At 43.2% G+C, this 21190-nt stretch overlaps 1 protein-coding gene across 1 annotated transcript in view; it reads right to left on the minus strand.

Moving 5' to 3' along the window:
- Positions 1-16482: 16482 nt before the first annotated feature.
- The window catches only part of LOC136497466 (probable LRR receptor-like serine/threonine-protein kinase At1g56140), a 30678-nt gene continuing 25970 nt past the window's right edge, over positions 16483-21190 (minus strand). The window contains exon 24 of the mRNA XM_066493274.1: positions 16483-17495. Within this exon, the coding sequence (XP_066349371.1) occupies positions 17178-17495 (318 nt within the window). The 3' untranslated portion in view covers positions 16483-17177. The remainder of the gene's footprint in view (positions 17496-21190) is intronic.

Consider the following 21190-nt stretch of genomic DNA (forward strand, 5'->3'; position numbering starts at 1 on the left):
TTTTTTTCTTTTTTTTAGAAGCTATTTTGAATGAATAAAGTTAAGTTTAAATGTTTTATCTCTACTCAAATTTGATCCAACGTGATAATTTGTTTAGAGAACAGATGAGTAAAGCAAAAATGCTTCTAAAAAGTATATAAAGAAATTTTGTCAAGTTTCCGCTGCAAAGTTAAAGGTTTATTGTCTTCTAATTTGAAGAGCAGTTATAGTTATTCAGTAGATGATGAAAAGTTTATCCTCCAGTTAAAATTGGAACCAACAAAATTTTAATTGGAGGAATATTCGGTTGATAGTTAAGATAAATTATAATATTGTTATTTTCTGACCAACGTTGATGATAACAATATTATAAGTTTATTTATGAGTTTAAGTTTAAAGTTAAATTATGGTATTGTTATTTTCTGACCAACGTTGATGATAACAATATTATAATTCTATAAGTTTTATGTTTAAAGTTTAAATCTCTGATGAATTTTGCGTCAAAGTGATCAATTTTCAGAGAAAAGATAAAGATCAAGGAAAGCTCTTAAACTAGAGAAATGTATTTTCATGTTTCCGCTGCAATGAAGTTGATTGTCTTCTAATTAAATTCGAACCAATGTGAGAATTTAATTTTGAGGAGCAATTCTATGTTTTCAAGATTATTGAATTTCTATACGTTAATTCCATTTCTGCCCAACGGTGATGTGGAATTAATGTAGAAGAATGATGTTTTATTCTATTTCTGTCCAACGGTGATATAGAATAGAACATAAAGTTTTCAAAGTTTAATGAGCAATATTGTTGAATATTTTTTAGACAAAAGACCTCCATGCTTTCATCCTTGAAGGCAGAAAGAGAAATGAGCTGGGTACTTGTGACTCAGATGATGAAATGCCTAAGGGCAAGTTTTGTATGAAAGAATGCCATTAGTTAAGGGACTGTGTTCTCTTTAAAGAATGGCTTTAAAAGAAAAGAATTCTAGGATATTGATCCAAGAAAAGAGATAGATCAATGAGAGTCTTCATTGAGAAATGTCTTTTATGTACTCTCTGTGGAGAAGAATTTATTTTCAGTTTCACTTATGAGAGTTGTAAAAGTCATATACATATTTAATTTGACTAACATTGGATTAAACATGTGTGTTAAAAGAATATTCGGATTTATTTCTGAATTTGATGATTGAACACGAGCCAATCCTGGCAGTTATGTCCGTTCAAAGGAATATCTCGCATGGCGGGAAAAAGTTTATGATAGTACCCGCATGGTGGGAAAAGTTTGAGGAAATACCCGTATGGCGGGGTAAAGTTGGCATAGTACATATGTTAACCAATCCTGCATGACGGGAGAGTTTGGCATAGTACTTATCCCGCATGGCGAGAGAAGGATGTGATGACTCATGTGCTCTAAGTGTATCCCGCATATGGAGAGAAGTTTGAGGTAGCTTTTATGCTATCCTAGTATTGACCGTACACTTTGATTGTGTCATGGTCATTAAGTACTCAATGAGTTTAAGAACAAAAGAAAGTTGCATGTGAACCAAAAGATAAGAATGATATGCAAGTGTGACTTGCAGAAGTATTGATAATAATAGACTATGTTGAGTTTTGAAGTGTAATGAGAAAAATGTACTCCCATATGAATTTTGTTTGCATGATGTAATCATGTGGATGAAGTAAGTAATCAAAGTTTCCTCATTCACAAGAGTTCTGAATGTTTTCGAAATTGTGGTAGAAAAGTTCATACCATATTTCGAGAGGGAGAAATGTAGGATTAATTAAGAAAGACAATTAAGAAAGATACTTCCCCATACTTCAGATAATGCAATGCATACTATGCATTGAAGGTAAAAGTGATCTATAAAAGATGATTGTGATCGTTGAGGGAGTAAAACGGTCATAATAACGATACCCCTAAAGTAAAGAAATAGCTAAATTCCTAGACCTTTTTATAGTTCCGATGGAAAGATAGCATAGTCGGCTAGTATTCATACTGGACGAGTTCAGAGTTATCAAGGCGTTCGATGCCACTCATCGGCTATCGGAATTAACTGCTGCCTGGGGAAACTTGTCGTCCCTTGCGACTTCTTTTGGAGAAAAGCTCTAGGTAAGCTTTTTCATCATTCCTTCTTTGGATGTTTGCTTTTCTTTGGTCCTTATTCTTTGTTTTTCTTTGTATCTTTTTGCTCAGTCCTTCTCTCATGATCATACCGGCTTCTTTTTCTCATCTAAAAATGAGAAAAAGTTGTCTTCAGAAGTGAGCACTCTAAAAGCTAATCTTGATCTCCTCCGGGCCGAGATGGAGGCTGAGCGTCAAATGCATCAGGATGAAGAAAAATCTCTTCGTGCCCGGGCTATTGAGATCGAGAAGCAGAGGGATGCCGCTCTTCAGGAGGCTTGCAAGAACTCGGAGGCCGTGAAGGACTTGGAGGCCGTGAAGGAGTGCAACAATATTGAGGGTTCTTTTTGTTTCTTTCTGTATTCAAACTGTCCTTTCTACTGACTTATTGTCTGTTGTTTCGTCCAGCTCTCTGGGTTGAAAAGCAGAAGCTCTCGGAGGGCGTTGAAGAAATGAAGACTCTTGTTCGTACAAGTCATAACAAGGCTGAGGAGGTAATTACTCATGCTAAAGAGGAACTCACGCTTGCTAAGTTGATTAGGCGTGGAGCTGATAGAGATCTTTTGGGCAGTGTTTGTTGAGATCTGTGTAGTCAACACACATACGCCACTCGTCTGTGTTCTTTTTCTGTACCAGAACTGGATTTGCTAGCCAATCCGGATGGAGAATTTCCTTGATGAATCTAGTTGCCATTAGTTTTGCAATTTCCTTTTAATTGCTGCCTTCTTGTCGGGAGAGAATCGTCGTAGTCGTTGCTTCATAGGCTTGGAGCCTTCATTGATATCAATTCCGTGCTCAGCCAACTCTCTTGGGACCCCTGCCATGTCAGCTGGCTTCCAAGCGAAGATGTCCTAGTTGTCCCGAAGAAAGTTGGTGAGCGCGAGTTCCTATTTTGCCGATAGATGGGCACTGATGGTTGCTGTTTTTGTGGGATCACCGGTGCCTAGGTCGATTTGCTTCATGTTGGCTTCTTTTGGTGGTGCTAGGATGCTTGGTCTCTTAGCCGGTATCTCTAGTTCTTCTTGGCTTGTTTCTACGGCGATAGTGGCTATTTCTTTTCTTCCATCATTTACCTGTGCCTTTGCTGCAATTTGGATTGCCTGTACGTCGCAATCAAATGCGCACTTTAAATCACTCCGAAGAGAAAGAACTCCGTTCGGCCCTGGCATCTTAAGCAACAGGTATGGATAATGCGGTATTGCCATGAATTTTGCTAGTGCCGGTCACCCAAGAATTGCATGATATGATGAATCGAAATCTGCGACTTCAAATTTGATGAACTTTGTGCGGTAGTTCGAGGGAATCCCAAAGGTAACCGGTAGAGTGATTTGTCCAAGTGGCATTGCTGCCTTGCCGGGCACTATGCCATAAAAAGGTGTGCTTGTTGGTGTGATCATCCCGGCGAGTTGTAGTCCTATCTTCCTCAGAGTTTCTGAAAAGATGATGTTGAGTCCAGCTCCTCCGTCGATTAGTACTTTTGTAACAGTCATGCCGGCAATGGTTAGATCTAGAACCAATGGGTAATGGCCTGCATTTCCTACGCTGGTCCACTGGTCTTCTCTTGAGAATTGGATTGGGTACACTGACTAGTTGAGATATCTTGGTGTAGCGGGTTCTGTGGCCATGATTGTTCGTAGTGCTAGTTTTTTTGATGTTTACTTCTGGAGTCTGGAATCCTAGCAAAGATTACTGCTACTGTCCCTCTAGATTTTTGGAATCCCTTGTCATCATGGTTGTCTCCTTCTTTTTTCTGATTGTCTTCTTTATTGTTTCCCTTGCTATCTTTTCTAGTGTATCTTTCGTTGAAGGTGTAGCAATTTCCGATGGTGTGCTTCCCGTTGGGGTGCAAAGGGCAACACATGTTCTCAATGTCGTCATATCTTCCGGGCTTGGTAAATTTCTTTGATTTGTCAGCCATCGCTACTGTGTTGTCTGGACCTCGCTTTCTTTCCTGATGTCTGTTGTTTCGAGGATTTTGCCTGTCTGTGTTGTCTCTATTGTTCCTTTCTGGGAATCTTTGTCTTATTTTTTCTTCTGCAGTAATCATCTTTTCTACTGTTCTTCTGAATTCTTTGTTATTTCTTGGGTTTTCTTTGCAGAAGTCTTGAAATTGCCACCTAGCCACGATTCCATGAGAGAAAGCTTCGATTACTTCCCGTGGTAATTTTTGAGACTTTCACCTCCTTTCTATTTGAGTCCTTTTAATTCTGCGTGGGTGATTGGATGTGTAATAATTCCCGCAAAATTTTCACAGAAAGCTCTTTGCAAGTCTTCCCAATTTCTGATTGATCCGGGATTTAATTTGTCAAACCATTGAAGCGGCATGGTTTCTAGGGCCATGGGAAAGAACAAGGTTTTGATGTCATCGTCTCCTCCGGCTAATTCAATCGATTGTGAGTAAATCCTAAGCCATTGCTTTGGTTCGGTCTTGCCGTCGTACTTGGAGTGGTTGGACAGTTTGAACTTGTGAGGTAGTCGAATCGAAGCAAGTCTATTTGCAAAACAGGGAAATCTATCGTGCGTTATGGCTTCTGTATATTCTGATTCTGCGCCCCCTTCTTGCCAACTGTCGTCTTGGTGAGAGTAGTTTTGTGTGGCTGTCCGAGTAGGTGCTCTGCTTCTGTCCTTTCTTGGTTGCTCGACTTGATTATTTTGACTGTGATTTCTTTGGCTCCCTCCGTTGTGACTTCCACTTGGTCCTAATCTTTCGAAAGCAGACTTCCATTGATTTTGATCTTCCTGTTCATAAGATGTTGCCTTTCTGTCGTTTGTTTTAAAGATTGTTGATCGGAGGAAATCTTGGAGTTGTTCTTGTTTCTCATTGGGATGTGAGGTCGCCCTGAGTTCTTCTAGTGCTTCTCGGATCTTATCGTAGGGTGTATTCGCTGCTCGTCCTTCTTCAATCTCTTGTTCTGATTTTCTTCTATTGTACTCGGCTAGGTCTGATTCATATTTGATCAAAGTGTCTTTCCGCTGTTTCGCACGGCGTTGTCGTCCTTGTTTCAATTTATTCTTTCTTTCTCTTGCTTGCCTCTGACTCTCAGTCTTGCCATCGTGCCCCTGGATAAAAGGTGATATGTTGGACTCGGATTCATTTGAAGACCTTACGTCAGGTGCTTCTAGGGGGATCAATGGTGATTGAGGACGGCGAATTATGAGTACTTCTCTAGCGTGAGTTGTTCTGTCATCGTCATTGATTTCCGTACTGCCAGAGCTATTGATAACTTTAGTAGAGGTCTCAAAGTCATAGATGGAATCTCCTTCTTGGTAGGGTAGAATTGATGTTGTCGTGTCGTCGACTAGTTGGGTGTCATCATCCTCAGGAATGGTACCTGGCCAGTGAATGATGCAGTCTTGAGATGTTATGGTTAAAACGAGACCTTCCTGGGCTCCCTTTAGCGGCATTCTAAGCATGGGATAAGTGGATCCTTCGTGCCATGTCTGATAAGATGTTGCCATGTTGTGGAGTCCGAACGGAAAAAGACCTGACTTCTTTGAGGTATTCTGGGTGTACTCCGAGTAGTATTCTTGACAGGTTGACGTCATGTCCCGGAGCTTTGTTAGAAAAGAACTCGGTTTTCCGAAAGAACTCGGATAAGACTTCGTTTCGGAAGCAAAACTTGAGTTTGAATTGGATACGTGAAGTCGTGAAATCTGAGTTGGATTGGACATCACAAGCTGCGCGAATCTTCTGGCAAGCTGATCTGTCATTGTCGCCGAAATGGAAAAGTCCTGATGATGATCTGAATCTTCGAGGAGACGGCCTTGGAGCTTGCCATCGTCGCTTGCCTCATAGATCCATGAACCGAAGATGAAGGTTGATCCCTTTGAGAAGATCATGTTGTCGAGGTCCATCGAGCTCTCGGATGCAAAGTCACCGAAAGCCCCTACCTGGCGCGCCAGCTATCGATGTTCGACCACCGATAGCCTACCACGGGGGTACCCGAGGCAGTATGTTTGGGCTTCAGCGTATGCAGAACTCGACGGTTAACGCAAGAGACAGTCGATTTATCCTGGTTTGGGCCCTCGATCGTTGATCGAGTAATAGCCTTACGTCTAGTTAGCGTTAGCCTTTGTGTTGGGTTGATTATAAAGTGTTGTGTTGTACAATTATTGTCTTGAACTCCCGATCTAAGGAGCCCTGCCCTCCTTTATATAGTCAGGAGGTTAGAGTCCTAGTCGGTTTACAATGAGAATTCCTAGTAGGATTACGGAGTAACACTGCTACTAAGATTATAGGGGAAGAATCCTAATTAGACTAGGTCTTCTTCCTTCCTTGTGGGGTATCCCGTAAGTCCCACACTAACAATCATGAGTACTTCTCTAGCGTGAGTTGTTCTGTCATCAGCGTTGGTTTTTGTACTGTCAGAGTGGTTGATAACTTCAGTAGAGGCTTCAAGGTCGCAGATCGAGTCTCCTTCTTGGTAGGGTAGAGCTGTTGTCATTGTTGTGTCAACTAGGTGGGTACTGCTATCCTCTGGAACAGAACCTAGCCAGTGGATGATGCAGTCTTGAGATGTTACGGATAGTACGAGACCTTTCTGAGCTCCTGTCAGTGGTATTCCAAGCATTGGATTAAGAGAACTTTCAAGCTGTGCCCGATAAGACGTTGCCATGTTGTCGAGACCGAACGGAAAATGACCCGTCTTCTTTAGAGTGTTCTGAGTGTACTCCGAGTTGTATTCTTGATAGGTTGATGTCGTGCTCCAGAGCCTTGTTGGAAAAGAACTCGGTTTTTCGAAAGAACTCGGATAAGACTCCGTCTTGGAAGCGGAACCTGAGTTTGAATCGGATGCGTGAAGCTGCGAAATCTGAGTAGGATCGGACATCGCGAGCTGCACGAATCTTCCAACAAGTTGATCTATCGCTATCGCCAAAATGGAAAGGTCTTGATGATGATCCAAATCTTCGAGGAGATGGCCCTAGAGCTTGCCATTGTCACCTGCCTCGCAGATCCATGAACCGAAGATGAAGGTTGACCCTGTCGAGAAGATCATGTTGTCGAGGTCCATCGAGCTCTCGGATGCAAAGTCGCCGAAAGCCCCTACCTGGCGCGCCAGCTATCGATATTTCACCACCGATAGCCTGCCACGGGGGTCCCCGGGGCAGTTTGTTCGGGCTTCAGCGTATGCAGAACTCGACGGTGAACGCAAGAGACAGTCGATTTATCCTGGTTCGAACCCTCGATCTTTGATCGAGTAATAGCCCTACGTCCAGTCGACGTTAGCCTTTGCGTTGGATTAATTGTAAAGTGTTTGTTGTTGTCCAAGTCCCTGTCCCTAAGAACACTGCCCTCCTTTATATAGTCAGGAGGTCAGAATCCTAGTCGGTTTTACAATAAGAGTTCCTAGTAGAATTACAGAATAATACTTCTACTAAGATTACAGGGAAAGAATTCTAGTTAGACTAGATCTTCTCCTTTCCTTATGGGGTATCCTATGGGCCCCGCACCGACAGGAACAAAACACATAAGGACTTGGTAAAAAATATACGGGCAAGAAGTAAATGCTACAAGACTCGGTGAACAGTGAAAATGCAACCAGTGCTGGTATGTCGTTAATATACCGCTGAAATTTTGTTTAATTTTTTTTGAACATCTTAAAGACCTCAAATGAAAAAACTTAAAATTAGAAAGTTGTAGATCTCGTCGAGAGCTATAATTTCATATAAAAATCATCTTCATCCAAGATAGTATAAAAAAGATATAATTTTTCTAAGGCTGGACTTCTAGTGGGCCAAATTTGATTTAAACCGAATTTCGAATTTGGGATATTCAGAATTTAAAGTAGAAAACAGTTGAAAAATGTCAAAACCGTTTTTGTTCCGATTTCGAATTTGATGTTCTAGATTTCGGACTGAATTTGAATTTGTCCGAAAATATGAATTTGATCAGATTAAATGTAGAAAACGATGCGGTTCGGTACGGAATATTTCCGTACCGTCTTCATCCCTAATAGTATTTTCCTCTCAGCGGCATATATAGATGCACTCCGTACAACAGTGAAGTACTTTCAACGAACGAATAGTATTTTTCTCTCACAACAAATCACTAGTACCGTTTGTTTCGCTGAAATTTGGCTTATGCTGATTTATTGTGAGAAAAAACACTGTTCGTTTGTTGAAAAGTACCGCTGAAGTAATTCAAGCAAACCGGGCCACACCGCGCGTTGCGGCGAGGCAATTTTTTCACGTAGAATCTAATTGAAAAAAGGAACATATATAGAATTATGCAACCTATTAATGGGTACTACCAGTGGACGTCATCACTGTATATATATATATATATATATATATATATATATATATATATATATATATATATATATATATATAAGGAAGATATATAGAATTATGCAACCTATTAATGGGTACTACCAGTGGACGTCATCACTTATATGAGTTAACACTTAACAGCACTAAAGTAGAGATAAATTTTTTTTGATTAGCTTTATAACGCCGATGTAGACATCCTACCCAACCCAACCATTCGGCTTATTATTGTAGTGCACGATGCACGATAGTAGCAAGTTTAGCATTGTTTTACATGTTGTGGAAACTACTCTCATTGACTATATAAGGATTTTTTATGTCACCACGCAATCAAGATGCGCCCGTCGTACATTTGCTGTTGTGCGAAAATCGTATAATGTACAGAATTCTGCACATGATCGACTTTTTTTTTCATATAAGCTGTGGATTGACCAGCGACATGGAAACACATGCCATCAGGTGTCGAAATCCAATCATATTCAGACTAGGTCACGAATTTCGAGCATGGGACGTACACTTTTTGTCATGGAAATTTTTGGACTAAAGGTCTCTCTGACAGGACGGGATAGACCGGCGGACTGCATTATTTTCGCATCGTGGGTGATCTCCGATTCTAGCGTCCGCCGCGTCAGCACGCGTGTCCCACGTGGGGGCCTGCACCTGCCCGAATGTCGCTGGCGCTGCTTGACCCCGTGGGGGAACTGCTCGCGCCCCCTTTGCTTCCCTCGTCCGCGCCCGGTCGGCGGCTGTAGTTGGTCCCATTATAACATGGGTATCATTAGATTTAGTACAACACTTGCAACAAATATTAAAAAAAGCTTAAACACCTCCAAAACACACCTAAAAACATTCTGCATAACCATTGCATACGCAATATCCAAATAAAATATTTGCAACATATGTGTGAAACATATGCAACATTCAGATAAACACACTTGCAACATACGTATGAAAATACAGATGAAACATTTGGAATAGACGCTGGCAACATACGTGTATAGCCATTGCAACATATGCAACATCCCGATCTACTTTTGCAATAGCCATATGAAACATTTACAGTATCTCTCTGAAACACTTGAAACATTAGCTTGCAATAAGCGCTTTCAGCAAAACCTGATAGGTAGGCGGAGCCCTATATAGCGAGACCAGCGCTAGGTCGTAGTGGAGAAGGAGGATGGCAGCGGGCGGGAGGGTGCGCGGGTCTCGGTGAGCGGCTGTGTTGTCCCCGACAATAGGGCACGTGCAGTGCCCCCGGCAAGCAGTGTCACCCGCGGTGGAGGTGGCAGCGTCGGTCAAGCGGGTCCCCTGCGCTGGAGAAGGTCGCGACGAGCGGGTGCTATGCCCACGGCGAGACTCCCTCGTGCTGAAGAAGGCCGCGGTGAGCAGCAACTGTGCTGGAGAAGGCGAGCGGCGGGAGAGCGGCAGGGAACGCCGCGACGGCCGTGCGAGTTAGAAAATAACGTTGTCTTTTTTTTTTTTGAGAAAACCGTGAAGGAAGGTAGAGGGAGCAGCCCGTTGGGCTGATAGGTAGCGCGCAGGCCCAGGAAGCGCGCGCCAGACGGACAGATGCTCGCACCACACCATTTCCGTCTCCCATTATAAAAAACAATCAATCCATATATTGATAAATTATTAGGTATTTTTCTGTGAATAGTAAAATCTGAAAAAAAATTAGTTTACCAAACGCTTTTTTTTATATCGGTTTTAGGGACCTGATAGAAAAGTTCACAGTTTTCATGTCCGTGGAAGATAACCGATAGGGGAATTTTGTTTCTAGTAGTGTTAGAAACTCAACTCCGTTTGCCACAACTATCAACAAAAAAGAATCTGCCACATCAATGGGAGATTATGTATATATAATTTTTGCTTTCCACGTATCTTCCAGAGATTAAAATAGATCTAGCAAGCTAATACTACTAGTACAAAATAATAAGTGGATTTGATAGTTTAATTTATTATTATCACCTCACTCCCAGTCACCCCAACTGGATCAATGATTATGGAGTATACTAGTTGCTAATAACTAATACTAGTAAGTAGTAACTAACGGTACCAAAATGCAGATAAATACTAATTCGATTAGCTTTATCATGCTGATGCCGACGTCCTACCCAACCATTCGTCTCAACACGGCGTACGAAGGCTCCTTATATAGTTGTGTTTTCTTAGCATCCTCGTTTACATGCTCTGATATGCTCTCGCCAAACCTCTTACCATTTGCCCCAACCTCAATAAGGGAAGTCTCTTCTTATACATTGTGGACATATTGGATGACCGTAACATTGTGGACAATAATAATGTCACTCTCTGAAAAAAAAGTAGATTGTGGACATATTGGATGACCGCAACAATGTGGATAATTTTATTTTAATTTAGAGTTTGTGGATTGACTAGGGACTAGTTGGAAATTAAACACATGCCCACAAGGTGTTGAAATCCAATCATTTCAATCCTTTTTTTGAAGGAATCATTTCAATACTAAACTATTCAAGACGGGAGGAAGAACCTTCAGGCTTTGTTTGGTTGCCTGAACCTTGTTTGGTTGCCTGAACCATGGTGGTCGTCAGGACCAGCTGGGCCAGAGCATCTGCAACCAGGTTTATCAGTTGCAAAGTACCATGTTTGCTGTTTCAGTGTCTCGGTTGAGCCCAACTACCAACTAACATAACTACTTTCATAATATATAATTTATATGTTGTAAAATTTTAAGATTGATTTTTTAAAATTGAATGGACAAAGACAGATTTAAGTCCCCTTTGGCACGGCTCATCCAAAACGGCTTCACCGGTGAAGCCAAAGCCGGTGAAGCCAGAAAAACTGTTTTTTCCTGGCTTCTAGTTCATTTTAACCCCGGCTTACAAAACGGCTTCACGCTACAGTGCCTCGATTTGCGCAAAATAGATGAAGCCGAAGCCGACATAAGCCGTGCCAAAGAGGCCCTTAATTCGTACTATGCTTTTATTAATTTTTTTGTTTGATAACAGTCTAGGCCTCTAGGGTCTGGCTTTCTACTCCAGTACCAGCGCAATTTTCCTTTCTTTTATAATTCTGTGCTCTTAAATGTTCCACTAGATTTTCCTATCAAGGTGTATGTGTCTCCTGTATAATTTTGAAGGATAAAAGCGTCTTCGTCAGGGCTTATGTCTATCCTTCAATTCTTCTTTTCCTTTCCATGAGTTGCTGATACTGTTTTATCCCTCGTATATGCGGACATTATTCTGTGGAGATTTGAGCATAAATATATAACTGCTACGGTTAATGCTTTTACCGTTTTATCTATTATTCCTAGTACAAAAAGAATAGTAGAAAAGGGTTGCTCAAGGCCCAGTTTAGTTCCCCAAAAATTTTGCAAAATTTTTCACATTCCCCGTCACATCGAATCTTTGGACGCATGCATGAAGCATTAAATATAAATAAAAAATAAAACTAATTACACAGTTTAGACGAAATCCACGAGACGAATCTTTTAAGCCTAATTAGACTATGATTGGACACTAATTGCTAAATAGCAACGAAAATGCTACAGTAATCATTTTGCAAAATTTTTTTGCATCTAAACGAGGCCCAAGATCAAAGCAGCAGGAAACTGGGAATGAGGTACGGTCACATTAAAAGTTGTATGCTCATCATGTATAGGATCCGACACATATTCATGGTCTAATTCAAGTCTCCCAAGACATGACCATCATGTGCACAGAAAGCACATGTCCCCCGGCTTCATATCATGAATTACTTTTGCTATAAGGTGAACTAAAATCCCTACTCTGAAAGCTCAGATATAGATGCACGTTTGGATCAATGTCATATATTGAATGCACATAAACAAAAACTAGATCTGGAATTCTGGATGTTTAGTTCACTTACTTACGATTGAGACATTTCCACGTTTTGCTTACACACGTTCAATAAACCTAACATACACACAAATTATATGCATTAATATTTACTTCATTGAATCACATTCTTACATTTCCAATGTAATATAAAAACCCTGCAACAACTCACATTCTTATTTCTCAATGTAATATGGAAGTCCCGCAGCAACACATGGGGAATTCGTCTAGTACGCTTTATTGTACAGAGCTATTGTTATTCTTTGATGCATGGTGTCTGTTGAGTTCAACCATAAAACTGAACAGCTATGTCCCGTCCAGGGGAACTACGCACGTTCCCTAGCATTGGACGTAGCGGTTACATGGAAGAAGATGCCCATGTGTGCATCTCTGATATGTTGGCATGGTCTAAAACGACGGGCGCAACGACATTAGTGACGAGGATCGATGCAACCTCAGGAGCAGTGACAAGGATGTAACCTCAGGTGCAACAACCCTAGAATAGATTAGACAATCCATCAAACAAAGTGGAGAATAATAATAAAGTGAATTTAATTGCTTAAATTTTGATATCGAAAAACAACGACAAATTTTTCAAAAATATTTATACCTAGGGCTGGGCATTCACGGATACTACATTCTGACGGTTTTTTGGTCATCCATGACGGAAATTTTCCATCATGGATTAACATGATTCGTATATTGATTGTTACCCGAATTTGGCCCCGAAAAAGCATTACCTAAAATTTCGGGTACCCAATAATTTGGGTTCGAGTTTTACCCGAGATACCTGAAATTGACAAAACCAGCCATTTTGGAAGAATTCTAGTAGCATATTAAAGCAATAAACAATGGTCCTCCAAATCACGTCATGTCTTCATATCAATTAACAACAAAACTTATCAAGTTAGCATAAATCTATATTAATTCATACCAAACAATAGATTTATAGTGCACTGAACCGCTTCATGTCTTCATATTAGGAATATAAGAATATTTGAAATATTTCAGGTAATTCGGGTAGTTTGGGTACCCAGGAACATTACCCGAACTACCAAACTAAATTCGGGTTTCTACAGTTACTATCCAGAAATATGATAGGGTATTTTGGGTTCGGGGATTGGGTATCCGGTATTTTGCCCACCCTTATTTATACCTACTAATTTGGCTGGTACTAAACCAATTTGATAGTCCAACTAATGTATACGAGCCAACTAGTTTTAATCTACAGCGAACCTAAAAACAAAGTGTACCGAACTTAACCAACAAAACATATGGCCTTACATCCATATGTAGCTCAGCTAGGCATCTGACCCCTAGCAAGACCTACGACACCAGTCACTGGTTAAACTTAGCTTCGCAGTCAAAGCTAGTGTCTGGGCTATAGTGAACACGTACAAGAACCCGCTGCTTCTCTGGTTGCGACTGTGGTGGTGCCCTCTTGGGTATCATTCCTACATCTTGATCTAATTCCCGTTCTTGATCTAATCCCTGTGCTAGATGACATGCATGTTGACATGCTTGTAGTGCTTCAGAATTCTCGAGGACAGACTCATCTTCTTCTGACTCAAGTTCTCCAGCTGTAGAAAAAAGACATATATATATGGCAGAAGATTAGTTGCTATGCCTCTCTACTACTTAAGGAAACCAAGAAATGAAAGATAACAATAGGACTCACCTTTAATTTCTTGTTGATCACGATTACTGAGGGAAGGCTCATGTTCTTCAGCTGCAGAAAAAAGACATATGGCAGAAGATTAGTTGTTATGCCTCTCTACGAAATCGAGAAATGAAAGATAACAATGGGGCTCACATTTAATTTGTTGTTGACCACGGTTACTGAGGGAAGGCTCATGTTCTTTGGCCATAGAAAGAAGACATGTGGCAGATGATTAGTTGCTATGCTAGCTTCACTACTACTATTAGGAAAACCAAGAAATAATGAAAGGTAACAACAGAACTCACATTTAATTTCTTGTGGATCACGATGGAGTGAAAGGTCATGTTCTTTGGCCGTAGAAAGAAGACATGTAATAGAAGATTATCAGCTATGCTAGCTTCGCTACTACTATTAGGGAAACTAAGAAATGAAGGATAATATGAAGCCTTTTGTCAATTTGATCTTCTTCCATATCAGTCTTCCAACTACAATGAGGGCGGACACCACCACCACACAACACTCACCAACGCTCACCGTGACTATGACTTCCCACTAGGAGGTAGATGGCCCGTCTTTGGTACAGGCGGCGGTGGAGCTAGCTATGGCGGGGACGGCGGCAGTGGCAGCAGCGGTGGCGGTGATGATGGTGACGATGTGTGGGCACAATTGTCCCTATATTTTGGTATAGCCTATCGTCGTCCACCGCATCTTTTGTAGAGGTCCCACATCACCTGCACATCTAAGATATCAGAACCACCATATCTCCTATCGCTGCGACACGACACAAATAATCTTTGTCTTGGTCATCGATGGTCATCAACACACTTCTACAGCAACAAAAACTATGAACTTTCATGTCATCACAGCAGTATTGTGTCAATTCAATTGCATGTAAGGTCGAGTTATAGTTGGATCATGTAGAGATTAAAAAAGAATGCATTATAGGGTAACATATTCAAATCAAAGCTTCAAAAAACATCTGAATTAGGCAAATAATATGTCAACTTTTCACTTTCTGCTTAAAATTCCAAGATCTACTAGATCTAATTTTTACAAAGACAACTTGCACAAACTTAAACATAGACAGAGTATGAATCTCTCGCACCATGTTCTCAACAACAGTAGAAACTAGAAAACTAAAGATTGGGAACGCCTAGAGATGAACAACTGGAGAGATGGACTGGTTAGGAGTAGCCATCCTCTTATTTATAGAGCTATTACACGCTCCCAACAATGCTCTTAGATATTTTGGCTGAACCACTTAACCCAGGGGCAAAATGGTCGTCCAACTTGAGATCCAAGCATTCGATGGCCACGGGCTCTTCACGACTTTGCTTCGCCTCGACTCAAGCTTCACGATGACACCACGTGCCTCTTATCGGAAATCCAACCGGGTTTTGAGGCCCAAACTCAAGAAACCGTCCACCGGTGGTTTTGAGGCCCAAACCACCGAACCCCTAGGAGAAGCATATCCGCTGCGCTGCCTCCACGATCTCGACATGTGTCATCATCATCCTCAACCGCTCGATCACCAAGTCCTCCAGCACGTCTGATTGACTTAGTCAACCGCTATCTTGACTAGGTCAACACGGTCTACTTCTTCACATGTACTCTTGCTTGTTGATATCCCCAAGTGTCAGCCACCCATGGTCAGCCTTTCCGGACATCTTGATCCCTCGGTCCAAGCCTCACGTTCGTCCTTCACCGCTCTCAGTCCATCGGCGTAGCACATCTCTACTTGACCTTCTCCATATCCGTGACCGCCTCTATGCTCCACACTTGCACACCAACATAGCCAAGTGACATGTTGCACATACACTCACATAATGGTTAGTCTCCGAAGTCCAAAATTAACCAAAGCCGATCATCTCCTAACAATTACTCATCACAACTCGACACACAAGGGCACATATCAACCTTATGTTCGCAATTTGCATGTCAACTTTTATATGTGAAGTACATATTTGTATGTGTTCCAAGTTTTAAAAAATTGAGCTACCAGATACAGTATATCTGAAATACACACTAAGGCGCAACGGGAAAAAACTATGAATGAGATTAAAAAATAGAAAGAGTTACTAATAACAAAAGTCTATGGTAAATGGATAAAGGTTATAGATTATCTATATCAGAGATAGCAAAGCTAAGAAACTCTCAGTAGCTATTGACTAAACATTTGTTGAGAAGCTTATGATATTTATTATGTCCTTTTTAAGAAAAGAAAACAGAATATATCTTTAAGTTGGCGACAACAATTGGAACTAAATCACTCGGCGCCATACAGTACAGTCTTGCTCTTGCCTAGATTTTCCCCTCAAGGCACGGCGAGGCAATCCTAGCCTGCCCCCTGGCAAAGGAACCAGGAAGGCCAGTGCCTCGGGCAAACAGCGAAGTAGAGATGAAGTGCAGAGAGCAGAGGTACAATACTCTCTTCTGTGGGGATGAACTCGATTGGAGCTGCCGAGGAACGTATAGAATAGCAGCCAAGGACGCTGTAATTCAGGAGTGAACTGGACATAGATAGACTTATGATCGGTTGGATCCGTTCTTGGTGCCTAGGAAAATCGGAGAAAGGGGTGTTGTAGCAATGCCGGCCGGAGTTGGCGTCGGACATGCCCCAACCCAGTAGCGACAATAGTTCTACAATTGGGAAAAGTCAGTTACTTTCATCACAGATGCACACGTAAGTGCTGATGGATCGAGTTCCAGCCTCGAACTCTCACCAGCCTGCAGTCACCATGACTACATGCCTTCGTGGTAAACTAAAATGGAGCGAAGAAATCTTTATTTATGAACCGCGATGATTTGAGTTAATGAACCTCGATCAAAGTGGTCGTGCTTTGAGTTTGAGGTAGGCGGCAGAGCTGCACCACGTCTACTGCAGTCAACCGTACAAATCTCCGAAGTCTCCAAATTAATCTCATACACAACATCCACAGACCTGCTATTTTCTGTTACGGTGGAACTGGATACTACTACGATGAATCTATTTAGAACTGGGTAACTGGAGTTTACAAGCTCCGGTGGGCAAGGTTGCCGCCGGCCATCCTCGAGCCGCAGCTGGCCGCCAACGTCTCCGATAACAACCAAGACAATTGCAAATTGAGTTCCTCCCCTCTCCTATATTCTGTTACAGCTGCACTCGACAGCGATACACCAGCACAGCTGGACTTGGGCTCATTTGGTCCACTCCGGTCCCGATGTCTTGCTGACATTTTCAAATTGAAGTGAATCTCCAATAAACAATACTGTAATCCGGCCGTGCGTGGGTTGACAGAAGCTCATTGTACGTGTCCATGCATGACCATCAACGATTACCGGCCTTCATCGATGACGGAGCTCAGGAACGGCGACGCGGACATGGCCTCCGCCCCCGGCTCCGAGCTCGACTGCTGCCCTCTGGTGTTCACTTGCCACTCGGCCACGTAGCTGGGCTTGGTCACCGCCTCGGCCACCTCGCTGTCTCCAGCGAGCATCGACACCACCCTCGACATGGATGGCCGCTGACGGGGCGAGCTCTGGATGCAGAGGAGGCCAATGCGGATGGCACGGAGCACCTCGTCGCTGTTGAATTCGGTGAGCCTGGGGTCCACAACGTCCAAGGGATGTTCTTCCTCGTAAAGTTGCCATACCTAATAAATTGGACGAGTCACAGGGACAACATCACTAATGATTGTCGCAACAGAAGAAAATAATATAATAAATTATTTTTCAGTTCGTTTTGCAATATTTGTGCATAAATAATAAATAATTAAACCAAGTAACTACAACTTGCTGAAGTTGGTTCACGAAAAATATAAAATGTGGACGTATATCTTGTACTGATAATATTTAAACAAAAAAATGCTAATATTTTTATTAAAGTACGGTAATTTCTTCAGTCCGCCACCCACTTCGTTCCCCGTCTTACCATCCCTCATTCCCACCCTCTTTTTCTACCCTTCACTGGCCACCCTTCATGCTTTCACACATTAGCGGAGCCGAGATGAGCACTTCGGGGGGGGGGGGGGGCTAATCAATAGAGATTTAGAACAAATGTGGAAGATTAACGGTGAAATCACGTTTTTTCTACAGTAAACACAAAGGAAAATCACTCTCACAGGGGAGGGCTGCTGCCCCCTAGCCCCCCCTGGATCCGCCACTACTTTCACATATGAAAAATGTAGACTCAACTGCAGGAGTGCGAGGCCAAGCAGTGGTAGACTGCATCGATCTTACTCTAACATGGTGTCATTTATAGTTTTGAGTTGCAAAACCTTCACCGGCACTACATTACTCATGTTGTGGCCTTGCTGTCCGAGCCCGAGCCCGTGCACGTCGACATGGCAAAGATGCGTGTAGATGTGTGGCTCATCTTCCATCTTTTTAAATCTCTATACATATGCACACAATAGCCAACCACTTAAGCTGAGTTAATTTTCCATGTGCGATTGATAATTATATTCATATCCAATATTAAAAGAAATAGTGATCATATATGTCCTTCCTTTCCATGCCTTGTCTTACCCCGGCCTCTTCCATAACCGGCCAGGACTCGGCCAACATATTAGATTTTGTGATCACCTAATGGTCTAGGTTAATGCAAAGAGCACATAATATACACAAACAAGTCATTTTTTTTTCTTTTGTCCTTCCGTCGTCCCTTCCACCCAACTATAGGTGGGCTAGAGCCGCTCTTGCGCCTCTCCATTGCCGGCTAGGACTTGCAAACACCACTGGAGTTATGATCATCTAACAACAAAGATTAATTCAAAGAGCCTGTAACAAATAAGCCGTTGTCCTTCATATCGTCCCCGGCATGTGTGGTCGTCTACTACTCTACTGGTGCACCCATTTGCAAATTAAACAGACGTAGAATACGCAATTGGCGATGCCAGTTCACCTGCCCACTCTACAGCAGTCGTCGTCGCCACAATCGAGTCAATGTACTTTACATTGGGCTGTCTCCTTGACGCCAACACAATGCAAAGTTGTGGCCCTGCGCTCCTATAAACCCACCACCCACTGCCTCACGTAGTGCACTACCGCGTACCGCCTGTGTCATCCGTCACTACCAAGTTTTGATTCAACGGCCGAGCTTCAATGCCAAATCTGGGGCAGCGACCGAGGCTATGAGGAGGTGCATGGTAGTAGGAATGGGGGAGAGAGGAGGGCCCAGGATCTAACCGCCGATCCCCTCCTTTCCAGAAAAAAACGGCGCTTTCCCTACACTCCCATCCTCGTTGCACAATTGGAGACTCGCGCGAATGAAGCAGTGCTTTCCCTACTCCATCCATCTCTCCCACATGATATTCATTCACCACTTGATTACCTCTACCTACACCTCCATAGTTTCCGGCCACCTACATATCTGAGTGTGGATCTTGATGGAAATGAATGGTCTTGATAATTATAAGTACACATCTATAAAAAAATCACCATTGGGAAGAACACTACACAAACCTTACCACATTGTCGATAGCACTCTATATAAATTGTCATATCATAGCATATTATTTTCATAATCTAGTGCAATCAAAACTTCGGTTATGTGTTCCCAGTAGCTTAGTGCATACTTAGTTTAGATTATCCTGTTGGTTTGATCTCCCAACCACAGTGGCCCAACGGCCACTTGGGCCTTGACCTCGCGCCCTGATCGGGGGCGCCCAGTCCATCTATGGCTGGCGGGCCCCCGTCACACTGCGCATTAAATAGAGGTGGGGTCGGCGGCTCTCAGTACGAGGTTCGCCTGAGCCGTACGCCCACCTAGAAACCCTACTCCGATCTAACAGAGGGGCGCAGCCAGTGACGGGAAGCACCGCCGTCGCCACGCCACTGCCTCCACCACCGCCGGTCTCCACCGCTACTCCGACCGTCGCTGCCATGCGCAGATCTTCATCGATGAACCAGCGAAGGCAGGGAGCTCCTCCCACGGTCAGAGGCTTCTACTCTCTCTCTCTCTCTCTCTCTCTCCTACTCCCGAATGAAGCTCTAGGTGTATTTGATTCAACTGATAAAGAAATCACCCACTAGATCCGCAACTAGATGATCCAAAATAACTAACAATGGTATCAGAGCCATCGATCTAGTATGTGGATCTTGTCAGGGGCTAGAAACCGATTAGAAAAGAAAAGATAGACTAGATCCGTTCGGATCTAGAAAGAGAATGAAGAACCGCGTGGGGGGAAGATGAACAGTTTTTAAATCGGAAGAAGTAGAAACTCTAATCCTAGCAAAGAATAGAGAGAAAGGGGAGGGGTACCCATAACCCTAACCCTAACAGAAGGGAAAAGAAATGGACGGCGGTCCGGGGGAAGTCTTACCAGGGCCTCCCCACCGTCGTCACTACCGCCTCACGCGGGATGGAGTACCCACTGTCGGCTTGCTGACGCGCGGGAAGAGAATCAAGAGAACAGCAAAGAAAAGAACGGAGCTAGATCCGATTCGGATCGAAAGAAAAGAAATACAAAGGGTTCATCGAACCCTAAACCCTAATCGGGTGAAGAAACGGGGAAAGAAGGAGTTTTTGATTTCGAAAAGTATTCGAACCCTAAACCCGTGACTAGATCTCGGGGAAAGAAATAGAAAGAAAAGAGAGAAGAAAGTGATTAAAATCGATTTGAAATTTCACCAAACCCTAACCCTAGAATCCCCAAATCCCAGCAAAGATGAGAACGAACACAGGGTCCTACCTGGGCCTTTATCCCACCGCCGGCATCGCCACCATGCGGGAAAAAGACTTCTCGTCGGCGTGCGGGAAGACGGCCGAGCTACGCCACCGCGCGGGCTCGGTCTGCAAAGGGCACCACCGTGGCTCTCCTCGACGGTGCCGCGCGCGGCTCTAGCCGCACGCGCGCGCCGGCGAGAGGGGCCGTGGCGGCGCCGCCACCTCCACTTCCTCCTCTGGACGCCGTGAGCGGCTGCTGGCTACGCGGATGAGAGAGAAAGGGAGGGAAAGAAATGAGGCTAGGGTTCAGAGGGAGGCAGGCCGCGGCGGGGTTTTAATCAGGCGAAACGGCCGGACGGCCGTCGGATTTGATCCGACGGCGTGGAATGACTGGGCCACTCAGCGGCCCAGGCGGGATGCCACTTTCCCGGCCCAGGCCCAGGTTGCGGCCTGGGCGCGGGTGCGCGCTGTGCGAGCGGCTGCTGGGCCGAACAAGCGATCAGGCCTTCGGGCCAAGCAGGCCTTCGGGCCAAATGAACAAGGAGATGTTTTCTTTTTTTTCTTTTTTTTAGAAGCTATTTTGAATGAATAAAGTTAAGTTTAAATGTTTTATCTCTACTCAAATTTGATCCAACGTGATAATTTGTTTAGAGAACAGATGAGTAAAGCAAAAATGCTTCT

The sequence above is a fragment of the Miscanthus floridulus genome, chromosome 12, assembly GCF_019320115.1.
Source record: "Miscanthus floridulus cultivar M001 chromosome 12, ASM1932011v1, whole genome shotgun sequence".
Taxonomy (NCBI): domain Eukaryota; kingdom Viridiplantae; phylum Streptophyta; class Magnoliopsida; order Poales; family Poaceae; genus Miscanthus; species Miscanthus floridulus.